At 51.4% G+C, this 19,702-nt stretch overlaps 1 protein-coding gene across 8 annotated transcripts in view; it reads left to right on the forward strand.

Annotated features, from left to right (window-relative positions):
* The window catches only part of LOC100649754 (dachshund homolog 2), a 143,988-nt gene that overhangs the window by 92,873 nt on the left and 31,413 nt on the right, over positions 1-19,702 (forward strand). For all 8 annotated transcript variants that reach the window (XR_007223936.1, XM_048405470.1, XM_048405469.1 and 5 more), the window contains 2 exons: positions 1,841-2,065; positions 15,565-15,648. Coding sequence is in view for 7 of the 8 variants with exons in the window: in XM_048405470.1 (XP_048261427.1) it covers positions 1,841-2,065; positions 15,565-15,648 (309 nt within the window). In the remaining variant the exon portion in view is untranslated. The remainder of the gene's footprint in view (positions 1-1,840; positions 2,066-15,564; positions 15,649-19,702) is intronic.

The raw sequence follows: 19,702 nt of genomic DNA on the forward strand, positions 1-19,702 counted from the left end.
ACGCGATTAAAAGCGAGGCCAAGGACCCGGACCCAGAGACGAGAAACAGTAAATGTTCGGTTAGGCGGGTGGATTAGAGGGGAAAGGCTACAGGGTGGAATTAGCGGGCCCCTAAATTTCAGGAAAGACACGAGTTAGACGTATAAATTCTGGTGGTCGTGTACCAGAGGGGGCAGAAATTCGTGTCTCGCAGCGTGTCGTATACATCGGCTACATCCTACCTATGGTGCTCGCGGTGATCGAAGTAGAACCCCATCGAACGTCCGTGGGAGTGTACACGCCCGTGGAATGCAGTTCTGATTTAATGAGACGCGCCGCTATCTCGCTCTCGTTCCTGGAATCCGATCTACCGCGATTCGTTCGTTTCTTGCCCAACTTCCTGGAGATTTCGTCCGATTCCTTTTAACCCCTTCTTCCCGGCGAGATTCTCGCTAAGCGAGAAGAGCTCGCGAGTGCCGCGAGTCTCGCGAAATTTCTCGTCCTCCTCGCGTCGCGTCGGGCAATTCGTTGGGGAAGACGTTGGCCCTTGGCCTCCAACGCAGATAATTGTAATGGGTTTCGAGAGAAGGAGACCGAAGCGCGGCGATGGAGCGACCATCGAGAAGAAATCGAGAGGAAAAAGAAGAGGGGAGGGGGGTGAAGGAGGGCGACGAAGGAGAGACAGAGGAGTGGAAGGTTTGTGCTATCAAAAGGTGCCGGCGGATCGGCACCGAAGGCAGCCGCGCGAGCATTAAATCGGCCAATGGCAATAAGTAACCGAATGCCGTGGCGTTGTAGGTGCGCGCTGATAATTAAAAGACGATACAATAAAGCACGTATCATTGGCCATAAAGCAGCCGGAGCTAAAGCCCACGGTGTGGGCCGTAGGAGCGCGCGGACCGGTCACTTAAGCTCGGAAGAACCCACGCAGACGTCTTGTCTCGCCACTCTGCGGACCTCTTCGGCAATAACCATAAGGCATCCTTTATTCCGGCGATCCCCGAGCCCCGGATCCTTCCACGGTGTGCCAGCGCCACGGTTCCTTTCGTTCCAACGACGAAAACCATGCTTCCAGGCTAATCGTCGATAGAGAGAGAATAACGAGGCTACTCCCGCCTCTTAGCCGGAGAACGACGAGTCGCGATCTCGAGTAGAAAGCAGAAAAAGAGTAGCAGAAAGAAAGAAGTGCGATCGAGCAGGAACTTTATTCCAGGGACCGCGCGTCCTTCGTGGAATCTCGAGAGTTTTCCATCGAAATTCCCTTACCCGCGGCGCGATACCGGAGGATAAATCGCGCGGCTGGAAACGAACGACAATTCGGTGTGTTCGTCCTGGTTCCCCCACGGTGCCGTACACATCGGATCGGCTAATCGGTCGGCCGAGTGCCGTTTTAATTCGCGAATTTAATTCGTCCGCGATGACGTTAAATCAGAGACGTGGCGAAGGGTAACAAGTAGTCGTCGCGGGATTACGGCTTTGGAACACGCACGCGTTGTAAGTCTCCTCGAGAGAGCGGCCGGCGCGAGACCTCCCTCGAACGTTGTTCCACGATCCTTCGGCGAAATTTATCGGCGACGCGTCTCGTATACGCGCGCTCACGCCGAACAAAAAGTCGCGAAGAGACCGGCTAATAGGCGAGTTCTCGTTGCCGCTCGTTCGCGTGTCCGATTATTATATGCGCATTTCCTCTACACCGATCGCGTTTTCTACGTTCTTCACAGCGGATCGGCTCGTAAACGATCGAGGACGATTTAATTGCTTCGAAAGCGCGATAGAAGTGCTTGGCAAGAAAATTCTACGCGAATCGGCACGACGTCGATCGAATCGAACAATCTTACACGTATGTGGGTAATTTTTTCAGATCTGTCGGACGTGCCGGAGAACCTGCCGCTTCCCGCGCCGGGATCCGAGAGTCCTCAGGCTCTGAATTATTCCCAGATCGCCTCCGCGGCGGTGGCCGTTTCACAGGGAGGCCAGGATCCCTCGGTCTCGAGTACGGAGACCCTGCTCAGGAATATCCAGGGCCTGCTCAAGGTCGCGGCCGACAACGCGAGGCAGCAGGAGAGGCAAATCAACTACGAGAAAGGTCAGTGGCATGGCTTTCTTAACGCGTCTCTAGCCGAGGCCGCAATTTCATTATCTGCCAGCTCTCGCGAAGCCGCATTAAGAGACATTAGTCTCTTCACCGACCCTTCCATCCCATTTTCCTTTCTTTCTTCCTCCCTCCCTTCCTTTCTTCCCCTCTTTGTCCATCGTTCACTCCTACTTCTGTTGACTCCTCTACTTCTGTAATTTGTTCGGCGTTCGACTGTCACGGCACGGTATCGCCCGTGACATCCGGCGCTGAAACTTCACGAGATGAATCCGAATACCAGCTTCGCGGTGTCGACGACTAATTTCAGGGTAATAACGCGTTACTCTCGCCAGCCATTAAGGTTTAAGGATCCACGGAAAGAGTAGCAATTTAGGCGCCGTTCGAGTGCTGTAATTTCGCCTAGCTCTGTCTCGAGTATGTCGTTACCGTTTGGTTCTCGTACCATTTCCGATGGAACGTGTTATTTTAAGGTAATCCGAATACCTGCTTTTCACGATTTTTATTGAAAACCACGCCGAGAATTTACTCGCCGTTTAGCGTTTGTATATCTCGTGGAAAAAATCCCCGATCTTCGCAAAGACGATCGATCTCGAACGCGAAATACGACTGACTGGCAAAAAATCAGCCCGCGTAAAGAAACGTTTACTCGTTGAGATATCGTCGTTGTATCCGTGGCGGATAAGCGACGCGTGTCTTAAGTAGATAACGGCCGAACCGAGGTAACGCGATTAACAAGGCGAACCTGCGAACCGTGGACTCGCGTCGTGTACCTCGCCTTCGTTCTCATTAAGCGCGTGATAGATCGACTCGTGTTATTATTATTAGCGTCCGACATGCAGCGTCTCGAGACCTGGAAACATCCGAGGAAGAGGTGTAAAGAGAAGAGAGAGATCACACGATCGGATGAAGACGACGAAGTGTTTAAGTCACTCGTCGACGACGACCCTAGCGTTTCTGTGAAGATCGTCCGGCACTTTGTTAAAGATCGATCGATCGATCGGACTTTCTTCTCCAGGCGGCATAATCGCGTGCCTAAGAGGATTCGCGTTTCGACGTCCCGGCGTCGATGCTCGCGATTTGCTAATAGCAATCAGAGACGCGTAATCGTCGTACGATCGCCATAAAATAAGAAGGAAAGTGGAACATCCTGTCGAACGAGTTCTTTGTACGCGAGTATTCTATATACTACGAGTACGCAGCGTAAGAAAATTCTAATAGAAATACACGGTGACGTCGAACGCGTAGTATGATCCTTTCTTGGCCCAGTTCTCGAGGACCACGTGCTCGCTCGTATTCACTCTCCGTCGACCTCTTCCTCGCTGAAGTAAGGACACGCGATGCTTAAATATATTCCAGCCGAAACGTAAAGCCGGCCTTTAATTGCCCATTAACGGCGGTATAAAGTGTCGTTTCCACGGTCGTCGAGTAACGCGTGTTCACAGCGCTTAACGACGTCGAAGCCGGACGCGGTGAGTCCCGGACCGCGCTCTCGTACCCCACGTTTTTCCTCGCAGCGAAGAAGAAAAGTGGCATTCTTTCGGGCACGGTAGGTTCTCTGAGCGCGGTATCTCTCAGCGGCGATCGCCACGAGGAGACCGTCCTTTGTTTCGCGACCGGTCCAGCGGCCGATTAAGCCGGCAGTTTAACGCGAGAGGACGTTCCGCGTCTCGGAGCCGACGCGTGTCCAGCAACGAGTTCATCTTCCATGCCGCGCGACGTCCAAGTCGGCTTAACGCGGATTCCTCGTGTCCACGAACGTTCACCGAGAGACGAGCAGCGAACGAAGGAGCGAACGTAGAGGAGCTTTCGTTCGCGAGCCGATCGAGTCGATGAAGAATCCAGGAGAGAAAGAAGGAGATCGCTGGATAAAGGGACCGACTCGAGACGCGGATACGCGTCAAGGGAATGAAAACGAGATCGTAGGAGGAAGAGAGGAGGGCAGGAATTGAGAGCAGATCGACGAAAATGCGTAGCCTGGAGGACGAGGGCCAAGAAGAGGGTGTAAGAGGGCCGATTTAATACTCGAACGAACCAGCAGCTCGTTTTACACCAGATGGTTTTACATACGGCCGCTATCGTGTTACCGAGCTTCTCCGTATGGCTGCGTTGGCCGCTTCGACCGGGACCCCTAATACGCGCGGACGCGCAAACACGAGCGAAATCCTCGGAGCGGCGCAGTGACCGACGCTCTCCTTTGGAGAACCGGACTCGATCTTGCGTTTCTTTGGAGAACGAGCACGGGACGGCCAGGGAAACCGAGCGGATTTTCGAGAAGGAACGCGCGGGGTGGTATCCTAAACTTCGTTAAGTCCGCCACGAACGCACGAGTAGATTCCCTCGATGAAAAAGGAAAGAGTAACGTAAAAGTGGCTGAAAGATAGAAAGAGAGGACTCACGGTCTCGTTCGGTCGGTAAGTTACACGATGCACGGGAGAACAATATGAGCTCGCCGGATGCTGGCGAGCAACGTAGGTGCTCGCTATCTTCGATGCTCACCGAGATAAGGGTACGAGGGGAAGCCACGGCGGGAGCGCAAAGATTGTGCGCGCCTCCTCTTCGTGTCCACCGCACGGGTCCGCGCACATAAAGGTATACGTGGACGTGCACGTGGATAAAGAAAGAAGGAGAGAGAGTCCGTGGCGGGCCGGTTGCTTAAGGTCCGCCGAGAGAGCGGAATAGAAAGAGGGGATTGAGTTGTAGCCGCGAGTGGAGGATCTTATGTAGATTCCTTGTAGATCGTGCACCCGATTCGATCGCGATCGGCTACCCGGTACCGGGTTAATTAAAATTGTACGGGCCGGACGTCTTTCTTTCTCGCTGCCTCTCCTTTCTGCCTCGCGTTCGCGGCCTTTCCATCCTCTCCCCCCCCCCACCCTGTTCTCTCTTCCTTTGTGTCTCTCCCCGTGCCACCGTCTTCTCTGCTCACTGCCTCCCTGTTCTCCAGTGTCGCGTCGCCGCCCCTCGCCCCCCGACCGCCTTTTCATCTTCCTTTTTCCTTGGCCGTTTCGTTCGAACCAGCACGCTGGCTGCACCGGCCGACGGCGCATCCTACCTACAGTAAGCTCCTTCGATTTTTGGCCGCTGCCTGGGAGGCTGCTTACGTGAAATCCTATTACCGCGAGCCACGCCGCGCGACAGCGCAACGACTCTCTCTGTCTATCTTCTTCTTATTTTGCCTTTGCTTCTTTTCCCTCTCGTGACCTCTGTGCACGAGCCTGGTGCAAGCGGACCAGGATGCAAACAGTCTGGCTACCGAGCTACGCTCTTGTAATCAACGATGTGTTTTGATGCTGCGTTACTTCTGGCGTTACGTTGACGCTACGAATAATACTATGCGCGATAATAATACGTGCGTTACGATAGATCGTACGCTTTGAAGTGGTCGGGTTAGTTCGCTGCTACTATAAATTCGAATACGCTGGTCGAGATCAAGATCGACAATTTGTACTATATCTTCCAGCATGGTCACGGTCTAAACACAGATGTAAAGCCGCAGGAAGCTGAACTGGTCCCGAGCACGGGATACCCGAAAAAACGTGTAGGACTGCGAGCTATCGAGTCCGGTACCACTGGTCCCGTTCCTCTACCTACTATAAATAGGGAAAGAGAGAAGGGTACGCGAACAGGGAACAGCAAAACGAAGAAGAGCTGGAAGGAATTACGATTCCATTGGTTTCCTTGGCTCTTGTTCCATCGCCCCGTTCCCCGTTCGATTCGTTGCTCCCATTCGCGAGAGCCGAATCGGCGCAGCCCCGAGCATCATTAAACGTCCGCAACCACTTGCAGGCTACCTTAAAGATCGTCTCAGGGTCGAAGGTCGCGGGACTGCGAGCGCGCGAACAACCGGCCGCGTCGATTATTATGCTTATTAAGGTGGAAAGTAATAAATTACAGCTGGCTAATAGCGGGTATCGTGAGAAGCGACGGGAGATGGGGGGAGGAAACGGTCGAAGAAGCTTCTCGATCCGCGTGTACCGTTCAGATCGATTCGTCGAGGAACTTCTTCGGCCACTGAAAATAAAACCGATCGGCTGTTGTCTGTTGGTCGGTGTCTGGACCGCGCGACCAGTCGCCGGGGGAGGACGTTTCCAAGGCAATAAAGCTGTTCCATTCTTAATTAAATCCGAGACCACGCGAACGAGCTAATTAAAGCAAACATCCGACGCGATAAAGTTCGAACGTTGGCCCGAGGTCTCGAACGACATCCTGGAATAGGGAGAATCAACGAATCGTAAAAAGAGCTAGTTGGCAAGTTTAACCACTCTTGTTTCACGTAGGTTTCCAATACGCTTTTCCTGCTAGTATCAGTGTCTAATTTGAAGCCTGGCAGGCGAACGAGATGGGAAAAGGCAGAAAACCGTTGCCGGTATCGATCTGCGGCGATGCCTACACGGCCACGGAAATATCCGTGCTCTTGGGGGCAGAAAAGCGAGGGGTGGGCAGCCGATTGCTTCGCGAACGACGTATACAGAGAAACGAGTGGGAAAAAAACGAGCGTGCCATCGATACACGTGTGCGTACATAGTTTGCGCGATAATGGCCGCTCCGCCAGCCGATAGAGAGATAGCGTTGCTTTGGCTCGCGCGCGCGACCCAAGGGGGCGGAGGGTCGTTCGCTGCCAGGGCTAAACGTAAATCAATCAGACTGCGTTCAAACGAGAAGCAACTGGTCGAAGGACTCGAATGTTTGCAACGAAAGGTACGACTGCACGTTGCTTGCGTGTGCCATGTTGATTTATCGCGAAATCAATGTGACTGTGAAGAAAAATGTACACGCTAAATTGAATACATATTTCTCGTCGTATAGAAACAAACGATTAAAAGGACTGTAGTTGCCATAAAAAATGGTTGGATAAACTTCAGGATATGCGTATCGTAATAATTTCTCTTCCCTCGCCTCTGAGAAACAAAGGCGAAATAGCGTACATGCTTTTTCGTCGTGAAAGTACCAAATCGCAGCAGCAGTCTCGATAATGTGTCCCGGTATCGAACTCGAGGAATTTTCATAACGAGCAGCAGCAGCAGCAGCAGCAGCAACAGCAGCAAGCCGGCTGGAAGAAAAAGGGCGCCTTTAATGGGACACGTTGGCGCCCGGGTCAGGGTGGCCCCGTTGTTACTCGTTAATTCGAGCCGCGACCGAGAGAGCACGCACACCAGCGATCCGGTGGCCAGGTCCGGCTATTCTCGCGCGAATCCGTGGAAAGCGCAAACGAGCGTGATCCCGAGGTATGCGCTTCGTGCCGAGAAACCGACGAAGAGCTCCACCCTTTTGTCCTTCTCCCTCCGCCGTGGTTCCCTACCAAACCGGGCAGAAAAGTAGGAATAAAAACGCGAAACAATACGATGTCGCAGCAGCGTGGTCGTTGTCGGTTCCCACCTCGAGCTCCGGAGGTTCGCCTGGTCTGGAGAACGCGGCCGATTGTCAATTAGAGAAACCACAAGGGCTCGGTTTTAGCATAAGCCACCGGCCAAAAGGGGCTAGGATAAGCGGGCTATAGACGCACGCATCGTGAGCGCGTTTCTTTCCTCGACTTTCTTCTCCTTTCGGGGGGGAGGCATCGGTGCATCGATAAAAGGAGACAATAAGATACGGAGAATCGGAGGAAAGAAGGATGGAGAGTAGGCAGGCAGCGTGCGAGCGAAACAAGGGGGAAAGAATTTAAGAGAGAGGGACCGCTGGTGTTAAGGAAGCTAATAAATTATCCTTAACGCGGCGACAACTGGTTGTTTATTTATTTAACGATAAAAGGAGTCACGAACTTGAGAAAGAGTCCAGCTCGCTGGCCTCGTCGAATACGTCGAACGTTGATTCTAACCGATTGGAAATATCCAATGGTATCGATCTGGAGGACCTTCACAAATTACAAAATCCAGAACTTCCTAAAGAACATACGCTACACAGATTGTAATGGATGACGTTGTTCAAACGCAAACGAACGAGGATGAATTGACAGAGAGATATCCGAAGGCGTATGTATCATTTGCTAGAAAAAGCCTCGACAAGAGTAGGAGGAAAACTACGGTACGCGACGATAAACCGTGGTGAACACGTCGCTTAAATCTTGGATTTAACGATCTCTGGGCATCGATCCTGCCGCTCGATCGTCACCGATCGTTGTCGCTTTGGAATTAAGCGACAAAACGGACATTGGCGACTAACGATCCCGCGCGCGATTTCCCGGCAGGAGAGGAGGTGAGACACTCGCATCCAGCACGATTATAAAAGCGGAAATTTACGAGCCTCTCGAAGCCCACGGGAGGAGATCTCGCGGATTCTTTTCCGTCCCTATCTCTTCTCCCAGACTCTGTCCGAGACTTTGTTGCGTCGCAGATTTTATCGTCGCCGCCGTTTTAAGTGTCTCCCGTGAGACTTTGTTGCCGAGGTCTTTCCTCTCGCGACCTTCGGCCGATTACCGATCGCCGGCTCGATCGTTCGTCCGTCTTCTTTACGCGTACCTGCAGTATCGGATTGTACGCTTCGCTCGATTGTACGCTTAAACACGACATTTTTACGGTTAGAGGAAGACCCAAGCGGTAATTTTAAATTGGAAGATGTTTGAAAATGAAACCTTATGAATAACTGTTAATTTGACGAAATTGAAAGTCGAATTCGATTTTGATCAGATTTCTCATCGAACGCGTCAAGAGCGAACGAAGCGACAGAGACAAAGGAGAGAAACGGCCTCACTCGAAAGAAAGGTGGAAAGAAACTTGACCTACCGCAGTTTTAACTACCGTTCAATTATACAGTTTGCTTTCGGTTGGGTCGTCGCACGGGTCGAATAAAGCGTGTAATTTACCGGCAATAAAAGAGCAGTGGTAACGGCCACGCGAGAGAGTTGGTGGCGACGCGCATGAACGAAAGAGGGAGAAGTCGCGTCGTTAACGACGCCGTTTACTGCCGCGAGCAACGAATATTTTGTTGCGTCTCTCTGGTCCGCCAACGTGGAATCGACGACGGCACGCGGCTTCGTGGCACTCTCGCGGAGCCTTCTCTGCTTTTCCCTCTCCTCGCGACTCCCCTCGACTCATGACCGGGCCCATCCACGACAAAGAGGAAAAGAAGGAACGAACGAGTCGGTACGCGACAGAATCCCGTTTCGAAAGTGTCATCGTGCCCCGGCGAGAGATTCTCGCCAACGGCGTAAAAGCACCGCGATAATTGGCCCTTAAAGCACGCCCCTCGCGGCTTAATGCATATAATCGCGCGCATTATGCGCCTGCGACTCCATCCTCTCGACCCGCGAGACGAGTCTGGCTAATTTTCTCGCGTGACGTAACCGCCCGATTAGACCGTAGAGGAGGCGCGAACCTGCGCGTTGGGTAAATAAGGAAAGCGTGACGACAAGAGTTGTCGTTTCTTTCGTTCTCCAAGAATCGCCGCGAGACGCGAACATCGCGGTGGGCAGGTGTTCCAGGTGTGTTCCACCGTACTCCTAAACCCTGAGGCGACAACGCAATCCCGCTTGCATATATATATATATACATACGTCGTGTTCAGCGATTGTCACGATTGAGAAGATAACGTCGATAATACGTAATCGATGATGTCCAGTACTTGCTTACTCGCGTTTTATTTACGATTACATGTATAGCGAGTAAAAGTTTCAAAGAAAATGATGAACATTTATCGATATCGGGATTTGTCCGTGCGATGCGACGGTGGTAGTTGAAGACATAAAATCGGCAGGCGGTTATTAGCGCAACGCGATAACGGCAGGATGGTGAACGTACGACAAGATGAAGATACCGAGTTACGTCGCATTCGTTAGAGCGATTCTTAATTACGGTTGTCTCGAGTGACATACAGGACGGAGAAAGAGAGGCAGCTGGCTCGGTAGCGCGATTTTACAACTCGTGCTGTTTCCGGTGCACGCGATACGCTTTGCCTTCGCATAAATTGTCGGCTATGAAGCACCGGGTACAGTGTCGCGAGTCGACAAGCTTCTAGGAGTCGCGAGACAGCGGAAACCAATTCTTCAACCTGTATCGACAGAGAGAACGATGGTACCGAGCAGAGGGATAAGGAACGGAAAAAGAAGGATCGACCGTTAAGAAGCTAGCCACAGGTCGGCAGAGGTTATTCGATAAATGCCGCGGGATTCTCGGCCGGTGAACGTTTTACGATCGGCAACCATTAATGTCTCGTGCTGTGCACGGGCGGTCTAGCATGCACGCACGTACAGTCGGACAGACACTCGTAATAACGATAAAGATCCAGCGGCACGTCGCGTCAGACTCGCTAGAACGAGGGGAAAAAGGGGGGCTTCGCGATGGATTACGTATGCGCTTCGGTTCAACGACTGAGCGAGATCGATTCGCGCTCGTGACCGGCAAAATTTGGTGACCGTTGGATACCGAAGTAAAAATCTTTCGCGATGTTACATAATTCATCCTTAGATTCGTTGACGATTTTGCTTGAAAGATCTTTTAGCCCCTTTCGAAACAAGCTGTTCAAGGCAATTATGTACCAAATACATAATCTTGGCGAACAGAACGGAACCAAAGAGACGGCGATCGCATATGATTTCTGTAATTATTCGTTCTTAGTCGATGAAATTTCTATTTCATTTTTATTTCCGAATTTTAGAACCGAATTACTTCGATTGGCGATACTATCGAAATACACGTGCGATTTGATTTTCTGTGTTCTCCGAAATTGAAATCCGTTCACGGGGGAAAAGTAAAGACCGACGAAGATGGAAAGAACCGAAGGCTGCGATATCGTAGCAGCGGCGGTTTCTAAGCGACGGCTGTGCAATAACTCGGCAAGATATACCGGAGAGTCTGTTCCCGAAGGAAGGAAGGATTATCTTGAAACGCGAAAACGCTCTTCGCCGTATCTCCGGCCGAGTTCGTGCGACGAACACGGCCACCGTAGTCCCGCGTCCTCGATTGCCAACCAAGATATCGAAACTATTCACCTACGATCGACCGCGACTTAGGACCGCGTTCCTTCTGCCCTGGTATCCTCGTTCGATTGTCTCGGTGGTTATCAGGCTGAGAAAAGGACAGGGAACGTGGCTAGATTAGAGATTCCTTCGGAATTGACTGGCTCGTTGTTGGCGCGAAAAGTATTAGTTAAGGAAACGAGGAGAGTTCGCTTTTGTTTCGGATCGATAATAGGAACACGATCGTATGTTTACGTGGGTCATTGTGTACTCTAAAACGACGATGCTCGCGAATGTTTGATACCATAATTATACCAACAGAAAGGGGAGTTGCCTTGGAATGGGAAAGCATCGGGAAGAACACATGCAACAATATTTGCTATGACTGGAAGATAAGTCATTTCGATCGATCGCGCAAACTGTACCTATGGCGCCACGAATACTGTCACATCTGTAAACTCGCCGATACAATTACGCGTTACTCCCGTTGTTATTCCTTCGCTTAAGTTGCGGCTAGAATTGATACGTATTCGTACGAAGTGGGGTTTTAACGAAACATACGAAGACCCAAATGCATATAAGAATCTAGAGACACATATTTGATTGCCTTGACGAGCCTGCCTATCGAGTTTGTCGAAACACGTTTCCACCGTAACTAGAAGATTCTGCTACTACGTAGCAGCAGTTACAAGTTGGATATTTGGCGAATCTTTGTAGAACACTTTCAAAGTTCGAATAGATTACAAACGTAAGAAAGAAAAGATTGTCGGAATTTGAGAATGTCGAGAGCGCCGATCAACGATGGAGAAGAAGTTGGATAATCCGTTGGACACGGCTTTTCGGCGAAGAAACCCGACTCCCGGCGCAAACGGCAGTAGTTTTAGTGCGCGAGCTCGACTAGCTGCGATTTAATCCTATTTTCGTTAGATCCGTTAATGGTTAATGGGAGGCAAAGTGGTCAGCGACCGGAACAAGGCCTAAGTCCGTCTTAAATCCTGTAGGAGGGAAACCCTTGTAGCCCTTAGCCGAGGATCGTAATCCGTGCAGGATAACTATTGGCCTCTCGTCGTCTTACGATCTAGCAAAGTCGCGAAACGCCTCGCGTTACCCTCCTATTCTATCTTGATCGATCCGAGGATCGTGATTCCGCGATTCGATAATAACGGGGTAACTTTTTAACTTCATCGTCGCGGTGGAAGTCTCGGAGAAGAACGTGTTTCCGCTCGTGAACGTCACAGACAATTGAAGTGCCGCGTGGAGACGTTATGCCCGCGGGAAAGGACAAACTTGCGAGTATATACGGCAGGACGATCGTTACGCGTTTATAATATGCAAGGGTGGAAACAATAATATCGATGTTTCGGCAGGGCCTTCTTTCCAGGAGGGGAAACCATTGCGCGTGCAAATAAAGCAAATCGCGGGATTAATCGGCATTCGAGTTAAGGAATTTGTGAAATTCGGGAACGACGAAAATCCGATTTCTCCGTGTAATAATCGAGAGCACTATCTTCTCCGAAGAAAGAACAAGCCGCGTTCGCGGAGTTTTCGGAAAATTGGCGAGAAAGGGAATAAAAGAATACCAGAGTCGAGCTTCCGATCCTTGGAGTTGTAAATTAGTTGTAAATTAAATCTACAGGTATAATCTACGATTCCCAATGGCGGTTTATTATTATCAGGTCCGTTTCGAAATGAAATTCGTAAACGCCTGTCAATCTCGCACGGGTGATAGCAGAAGAAGAGGAAGAAGTGCAGCGGTTAGGCGAATCCGCGAGACGATCGAGAACGTTGCGTGGGCGTAGGCGTAGGTCGAAGGCGGCGATATATCGATGGACGCGTGTCGGAGGGCGGCAGGGCGTAACACGAAAGCTACATTATACTATTCAAACGATTGCAGGGCACGGCGCGCGGCTAAGTTGACATTGTTGTTTCTGAGGGTGGCCTGAGGCCCTGCGAATATCTTAGCGTCGTGCAGAAGCTATACCGTGCGTACACGTCGTCGTACAAGCCCTCGGGGGATGTGAACGCTACACCGCCACCGCCACCGCCACCGCCGCCTCCCGTCTTCCCGCCAACCATATACTAATCAATAACCATGAATCGCTCCGGGAACAGTGGCATGCACGTTCCGTTGCACCGTTATTGTTGCCGAGCCAGAGTGCTCGAGCTACCGTGAATATTATTATCGCCGATGATCCTTCGTCTAAACTCGATTTCGCGAAGCGATAGTCCGCGGTGACACTCGCCTCTCCGACGATTCGTGCGGGTCTTAACGAGGCGAGTCGCGAGTCGGCGCAGCTGTCGCGCGACTCGAAACATCGCCGACTCGAATCCGAAACGATCCGCGATAAGGAAACTCATTCGAGCCTCTTCGGAACACCCTGAACGATTGCAGATAGCGAGAAGGAAAACCGATATGGAAGGAGAGAAGGTGAATGGTTTGGCGAAAGCAGAGTTTCGATCGGCAAGGAACGACGAAGGCAAGCGAAACCGCATCCGATAGATTCGTCCGTCCGAGTAACAAGCAGCGCGTAATTCACAGTTTATGGAGCGACTCGCGATTAGGGAACGTCTAATTGACGCGGGAACGACGACTGAGAAACGCACCCCTCTTGCAAAGGGCGACTTTTCTTACGTGGCAGTTGTTCATCGCGGCCAACGTTAATCCCTGAAATTTTAATGGCCACGAGCTCGCGGTCGAATTTCAATAAGCTCGCACCCCATGCCGCGCACCCTCCGCGCCGCGTTCGAGGAATTGATTTTCCTGACTTCCGACTTGATCGCGGTTCTCTTTAAAATGTATACATATACATATATATATATATATATATAGGACCGAAAAGTTATATTTAAAAAGGAATGGTGAAAGGGGCAGAGAGGCAACGAGAGTAGACACAGGGTGATCGTTAAACTGAGCCGATTCGAATCGGGCCGAGGCGGCGGGGTTGACGTTCGCATCAACTACGATCTCTAATAAAGTTCAATTATCTCCGGAAACGTTAGGTACTGAGGGAAAGGTAGACGAGGCGGAGAAGAGCATGGAGGTTCGGAGGTGTAAGGGGGGAAGAGAAGAGAGTCGAACGAGACCCTAACGTCGGGACGAGAGAAAGAGAAACCGGGAGAGATGATAATCTAAACGATCGCAAAGTGGGCTGCAGAAACGCGCCGAAATTGGCAATAACAGGGTGGAAAGGGGTGGGGCGAGGGGTGGTGGACAGGCGGGAGCACGGCAGGAAGGGGCAGCCGCGTAACGTATACACATAGCGGCGGAGCACCGGCGCGAACTTCCTATTCTGGTTAGCATTCAAATTGAATCTTCGTGGCGGCCGGTCGTGAAGAGTTACCGCCGTTAATGGACCTCGCAAACGCTCTCAAATTGCCGGCAGACTGCTGAGACGCGCGCCCCTACCTAATCTACCGGCTTGATTCTCCGCGTGGCTCGTCACCCTGCCCCCGTCTATCTCCGCGGATATCGCGCGATTCTGCCCTTTTCGATGCTGTTGCCGAACCGATTCGCTTTTCGCAAGTTGTGTTTCCAACGATATCCTCCTTACAGTATTTATATGTTACATATTCCAACGCGATATCTTTTCCGTTATTCGCTTCGCTTCGTATAGGACGGTACAAAGGAGAAGAGGAATTACAACGATATCGAAGTTGGAATAATCGGGTATATTTCACGAGGGATGGAACGTAGATTAGCTTCCCCCGAGCGGATTAGGTCGTTTCACCCAGTCGTTACAATATCGAGCAGGTTTTATTGCGTTCGAAGAATCGCGAGAAAAACGACCCTGCGAAATGTCCGCAAATTGGTAGCGATCTAACGAGCGGCTTATCGGTCGATGAGCCGCGAGACGCGTTACGAACTGCGCGGCTCATTGGCTACCAACGTAATTCGAGAAGCAGACAACCAGAAAGAGGGTGGCTCGTTTTTTCCCCTCCCCTGCTTTCTTTTCTTCCGTTAAACCGAATTAGCCCGCTTGATTTAGACCCTGGGAACGTTTCACCGGCTAAAAACCGACTTCTTTCCTTTTCATCGATACCTGACACGCTGTCCCGAGGGCTTCGAGCCCGATCTACTCGCTTCCAAAATGTCGATAATCCAGCGTCAGGCGCGTTTCTTCAACCATTTCGCAGCGTTTCGTAAACCGAATCGAGAATCACGGGGTCTCGCAGTCAGAAATGCGAATTTCCGTACGACGACGATCCCAGCACCCTCTTGCCGAGATTTGAAATGGCTAATTTAGCGTGGCGAGTCCCAAGGGTGACGGGGGTTGTTCGCAAAGACGGAGAAAGGGCGAGCGTCTTAGAGACGAGCTAGGACGAACGCGGTCGGTATCGTCGAGCGTCTCGATGTAATTCTATTAAAGGTAACTATGCGAGCTCTGGTCCGGTCGTCGTCTGTTGGATTTAATCACGAACCCGCCAGACCGTACGATATTCTGCCGCGCTATCTTTTGGCTGAAGTAACGACGAAGAAGATCGTCGATGAATAACTCGACTCGATCTTTAACTTGCAGAATAATTCAAAACGCAAGATCATTTCGATCCCGAAAGTCGTACAACGGCCGAAATGAAATATTTTCTCTTTTTCTGATTACAGCCGAACTGAAGATGGACGTTCTTCGAGAAAGGGAGGTTAAAGACAGCCTCGAGCGACAGCTCCAGGACGAGCAAAAGGTTCGAGGTGAGTATCCAATCTCCTAACGTTCGCTTCGAACGATGACTAGACATCGTGTCAGTTTACTGGCCATATCGTCACGCAAAATTCCATCGACCGCGTCTACGGATGCCTGTCCCCGACTAAACGGATGCTCTTTACGACGAATCTAGCGGCCACGTAAACGAGCTTTTCGTGCATAGTACGCCCGCGACGTACGATCATCCGCGAGAAGAGGAGGTTTCAGAGGGCGTTCCCGCGTCGAGCCGTTTAACTCCGCGATAAATCAAAGCAGCCACGCAGAGACACGCCGCTATAAAGTGTTCGCTACGCTCGTAGGTCCCAGCGTATCCTATTATTCCAGTCTCGAAGGACCCTCGCTCCAGCCTGCTGCAGACTCACGACTACTCTTGGCCGTGCTTCTCCTCCTTCGGACCAGCCTTCGTCCCGGCTGTTTCGCGACTTTAATGGAACGAAGGGTGGAAACAGGGTCGGAGGTAGGAAGGAAGGAAACGTGGCAAAGGCCGTGATCGCTCGACCAAGTTTGTATCGAATGTCAGTCGGTAATAGAATAGTCGTCTCGCGTTTACGGGCTCTGCTTCTCTTTGACCACCTACTCGATCCTGCACCGACACCCACTCTCCCCTTTGTCCGTCCGTGCCTTCTTCCTCTCTCCTTTCTTCGGCTAGCGTGGAAAAAGCGAGCACCAGGAGCGATCTGTGCATTGCGTCGCGCCTGTCGGATCGAGATCTCGCCCGAGAGATTCGAGACTTCTGGTACGTGGAGCGACAGAGTCGCGAGTCGCCGCGTGGTCGATGAATCACTCGGCAAATTCTTTTCGCTTGCAAACATCGGCCGCGTGACTCGATTGTCTATTTGAGAAGTAAGACGCAAGTAACGAGACTGCGGGAAAGCATCGTTCACGAGTGAAAGCGTTTCGATGCCGGCGAATCGATTCGCTGCTGGACGAAGGAAAGAGGGAGATGGTGGAACGTTAGCGGCAGAAGGGTGGCAGGTAAATTCAATATCGCGGATTTTCCTGGCAAAAGATGTCGGCGTCCCGGCTGACGCGAGCACAATGCGAGACGCGATAAATATGTAAAAGTCGAGAAGACCGACAGGAATATCCGCGTGCTTCGGGGCGGACGCGCGCACGATCGCTATATTGCGCTTCGTACCAAAAAGAGTGGCTCTCCGGGGGCAGGGAGAAGCGGCGCGCGCGTTTTCGTTCGCGTCGATCATCCACTCGCTCGATCGAGCCGATATTTTATTTTTTCCCTTTCGTTTCTTTTGGTACGTCGATTCGGCTGGCATCAGAGGCGGCCGTCGACGTCGACGTCGACGTCGACGTCGACGTCGTCGTCGTGGTATAGCCGTGGACGCGTTTCGGTCGATTCGCAGGAAAAACGAGTTGCAGGGGCCGGGCCCTCGCGGTAACACGAGCCTCTGACAACAGCAGTCCATTAGTCAACCAGCTCAGTGTCAATACATGAATATGACAGCCGGTCTCACGGAATAGCCCATCTATCCCTTGGCTCACCCCCGACGCCACCCATAATGTCAAGCAAGTTCTATGATATCGCAAATATAGGAAATAGTCCACCGACCCCCTCCCCAAACCACTATAGAAACCTTTATCTTTCTGTGCAAAACTTTTGCTTTCGCCTCTCTGTCCCTTTCTCGCCTGCCTCCTTTGGTTCCTCTCGCCCATCGACGCGATGATCGATGCTGCTACGAATTCCGTGTTTCTCGTTCGTTCGCCGCTTTCGTTCGCCTCTCGCGTACTTTCGAGGATTCTTAAAGGCGGCGGCCAGCGTAAGACGATACTTAATTTGCGCGAGGCCTCCTGTGGTTCCGGTCGGATGATCGATCATCGGAGAATATTGACGCAACCGCTCTCTAAGACCATCGTCTTTCATTCGGCTAATGACCGGCGCGCAAATGAAAAGCATCGCGAACTGCTTTCTTCCTATAATACCCCAGTCTATTACCCTTCATAGGGAGTGTAATCATACAAACGATCCCGTATCGACGACCAACGAAACAGAAGAAACATTGACATTGGCTTGCTTCTCCAAAGGAAAGATACTCACGTTTCTCCGCGTCACGGATAGGTTGGTTCGTCACGTTACCCGGAAGTCGGTGGCAAGCCTGATGTCTTTATCAATTTGATGGCGTATCGTGTTATTCGTGCCTGCAAAGGCAATTTGCGCAATAAGGAGGGAATCGGAGGGTAGACAGGGGAGTTGGAAGGGGGCGCGGCGTTATTAGCCCGTTTAAAGCCCCGCTTGGCATTTCGGTAAAGGTTGAAATCTCCGACCCCCCGCGGACCGACAGGCCGTATTATCTTAGCAGGGGTTGCAAGGAGACGGTACCTTCTCGTTGTTCTTCCACGCCGGTCGAGGGATTTGTAATGGGACACGCGTTGCTCTCGTCGAACAATGAGATGACCTTTGCACGGGCCGATACACCGAACAATCCGCCGCTGCCACGTCTTCCCTACAAACGAGAGAGAATCTTTACGTGGTTACTTCCTCGTTCGAGTTCTCCTCGAAACGCACGCTTTGTTTGGAAAAGATTGAAAAAGCGCCGTTTGTTTGTCCACGCCGCGTGTGCACGAGGAAAAGGAGGTTTTTTTCCCGCGGAAGGAACGCGAACAACGTTTCCCACGTTGTCTTCAGAATTTACGTGAACCGGATTTCAAAAGTCGTTAATCGCGCTCGCGGTTTTTCGACGACCACGACGACGATACTACGCCGTCATCGAGGGAATAGAAGAGCAAGATCGAGCCAAAGGCTGCGATTGGTGGACGGCGGCTAGGATAACAAATAGAACGCGGAACAAGAGCGACGCTGTTCTGGATTGGATCCGCGGCCGGAAATTCTGGCCGACGTCACGCGTCAACCAACAGAACGACGACCTACGCGCGTTTTCTCCGGAGCAAAAAGCCCTCGACGCGCGTAAACCTCCGTAAACCCGCGGGTCGCCTTGGGAGCCGACAGCTGCCTTTGCCACGGCTTTACGAGAACTTGCGGCCTTCCTGTAATTAACCGAACCTTTTGTCGCCCAAGAGAAACAGCCCTTTCGCGCGGCCTGCGCTCTTCTTCCTCTTCCGCGTCCTTTCGGTTTCGTTCGTTTAACGCGAGTCTCTCGCCATCGTTCGTACACCATCGTCGTTTTTTGCCCGGGACAGCAAAAAGAAAAGAACCAAAAAAAAAGAAAAAAAAAGATAATAGGAGGGAAGAGGAATGACAACCGGGTGAAAGAGAATAATCGTTTCGCAGCTACCCCGATGCAACGACGCCTCGTTTCGACATGGCACGGTGGCGACAAACAGAATTGAAACTGTACAATCAACCGGACGAGATTTATACGCGCGACACTCCTCGTCCCTTGAATTAGCCGGCCTGTAATGCCTGGATCGGGTGTCGGTGTAATTGGGACCCAAGGGACTTTGCCGCGTTTCAACCCCAGTTCGACCAGCGTCACGCTATCCTCGAGTTTACGCAGCTATATATTTACCACCGCGGGTAATACGGATTTTAAAACTCGAACGACGCCACAGCGATTCAAACTCGAACAAGTCTCGTTGGTATATGTCAAAGTTGAAGCTGAAATAAGCCTAAATCGAATAGCTCGGATCGACGGAGGAATGATAACCGTTCATTAGTTGCACGTTCACGGTTGACGATCCCCTCAAAGATTTCTGACGCGATGCTCGTCAACGATACACCGGCATACTATAATTACTCGTATTAGATTCATCCCCTGGATCAATAGTCCGTGACTAACATATCCATCCAAGTATCTGTCGCGACGCAAAGCAACCCGCTGCTGTGTCATCTTCGAACGAGCTTCGAAGAGCTAATTCTCAAAAGAGTTTGCATCCACGACAACCACGTCGATGACGACGAGGAGGACAATAACAACAACAACAACAACAACAACAACAACACCGGCAACGGGTATGGACATCGATGACGTCGGTGCTCCCGTGCGTAACGATAGCTGATTTGCTTTGAAGTGAACGTTTACACACACCGAACGCCGGAACCCTCCCCGGCATTGTTACTGCTCTCGA

Source organism: Bombus terrestris, chromosome 4 (assembly GCF_910591885.1).
Source record: "Bombus terrestris chromosome 4, iyBomTerr1.2, whole genome shotgun sequence".
Lineage (NCBI taxonomy): Eukaryota > Metazoa > Arthropoda > Insecta > Hymenoptera > Apidae > Bombus > Bombus terrestris.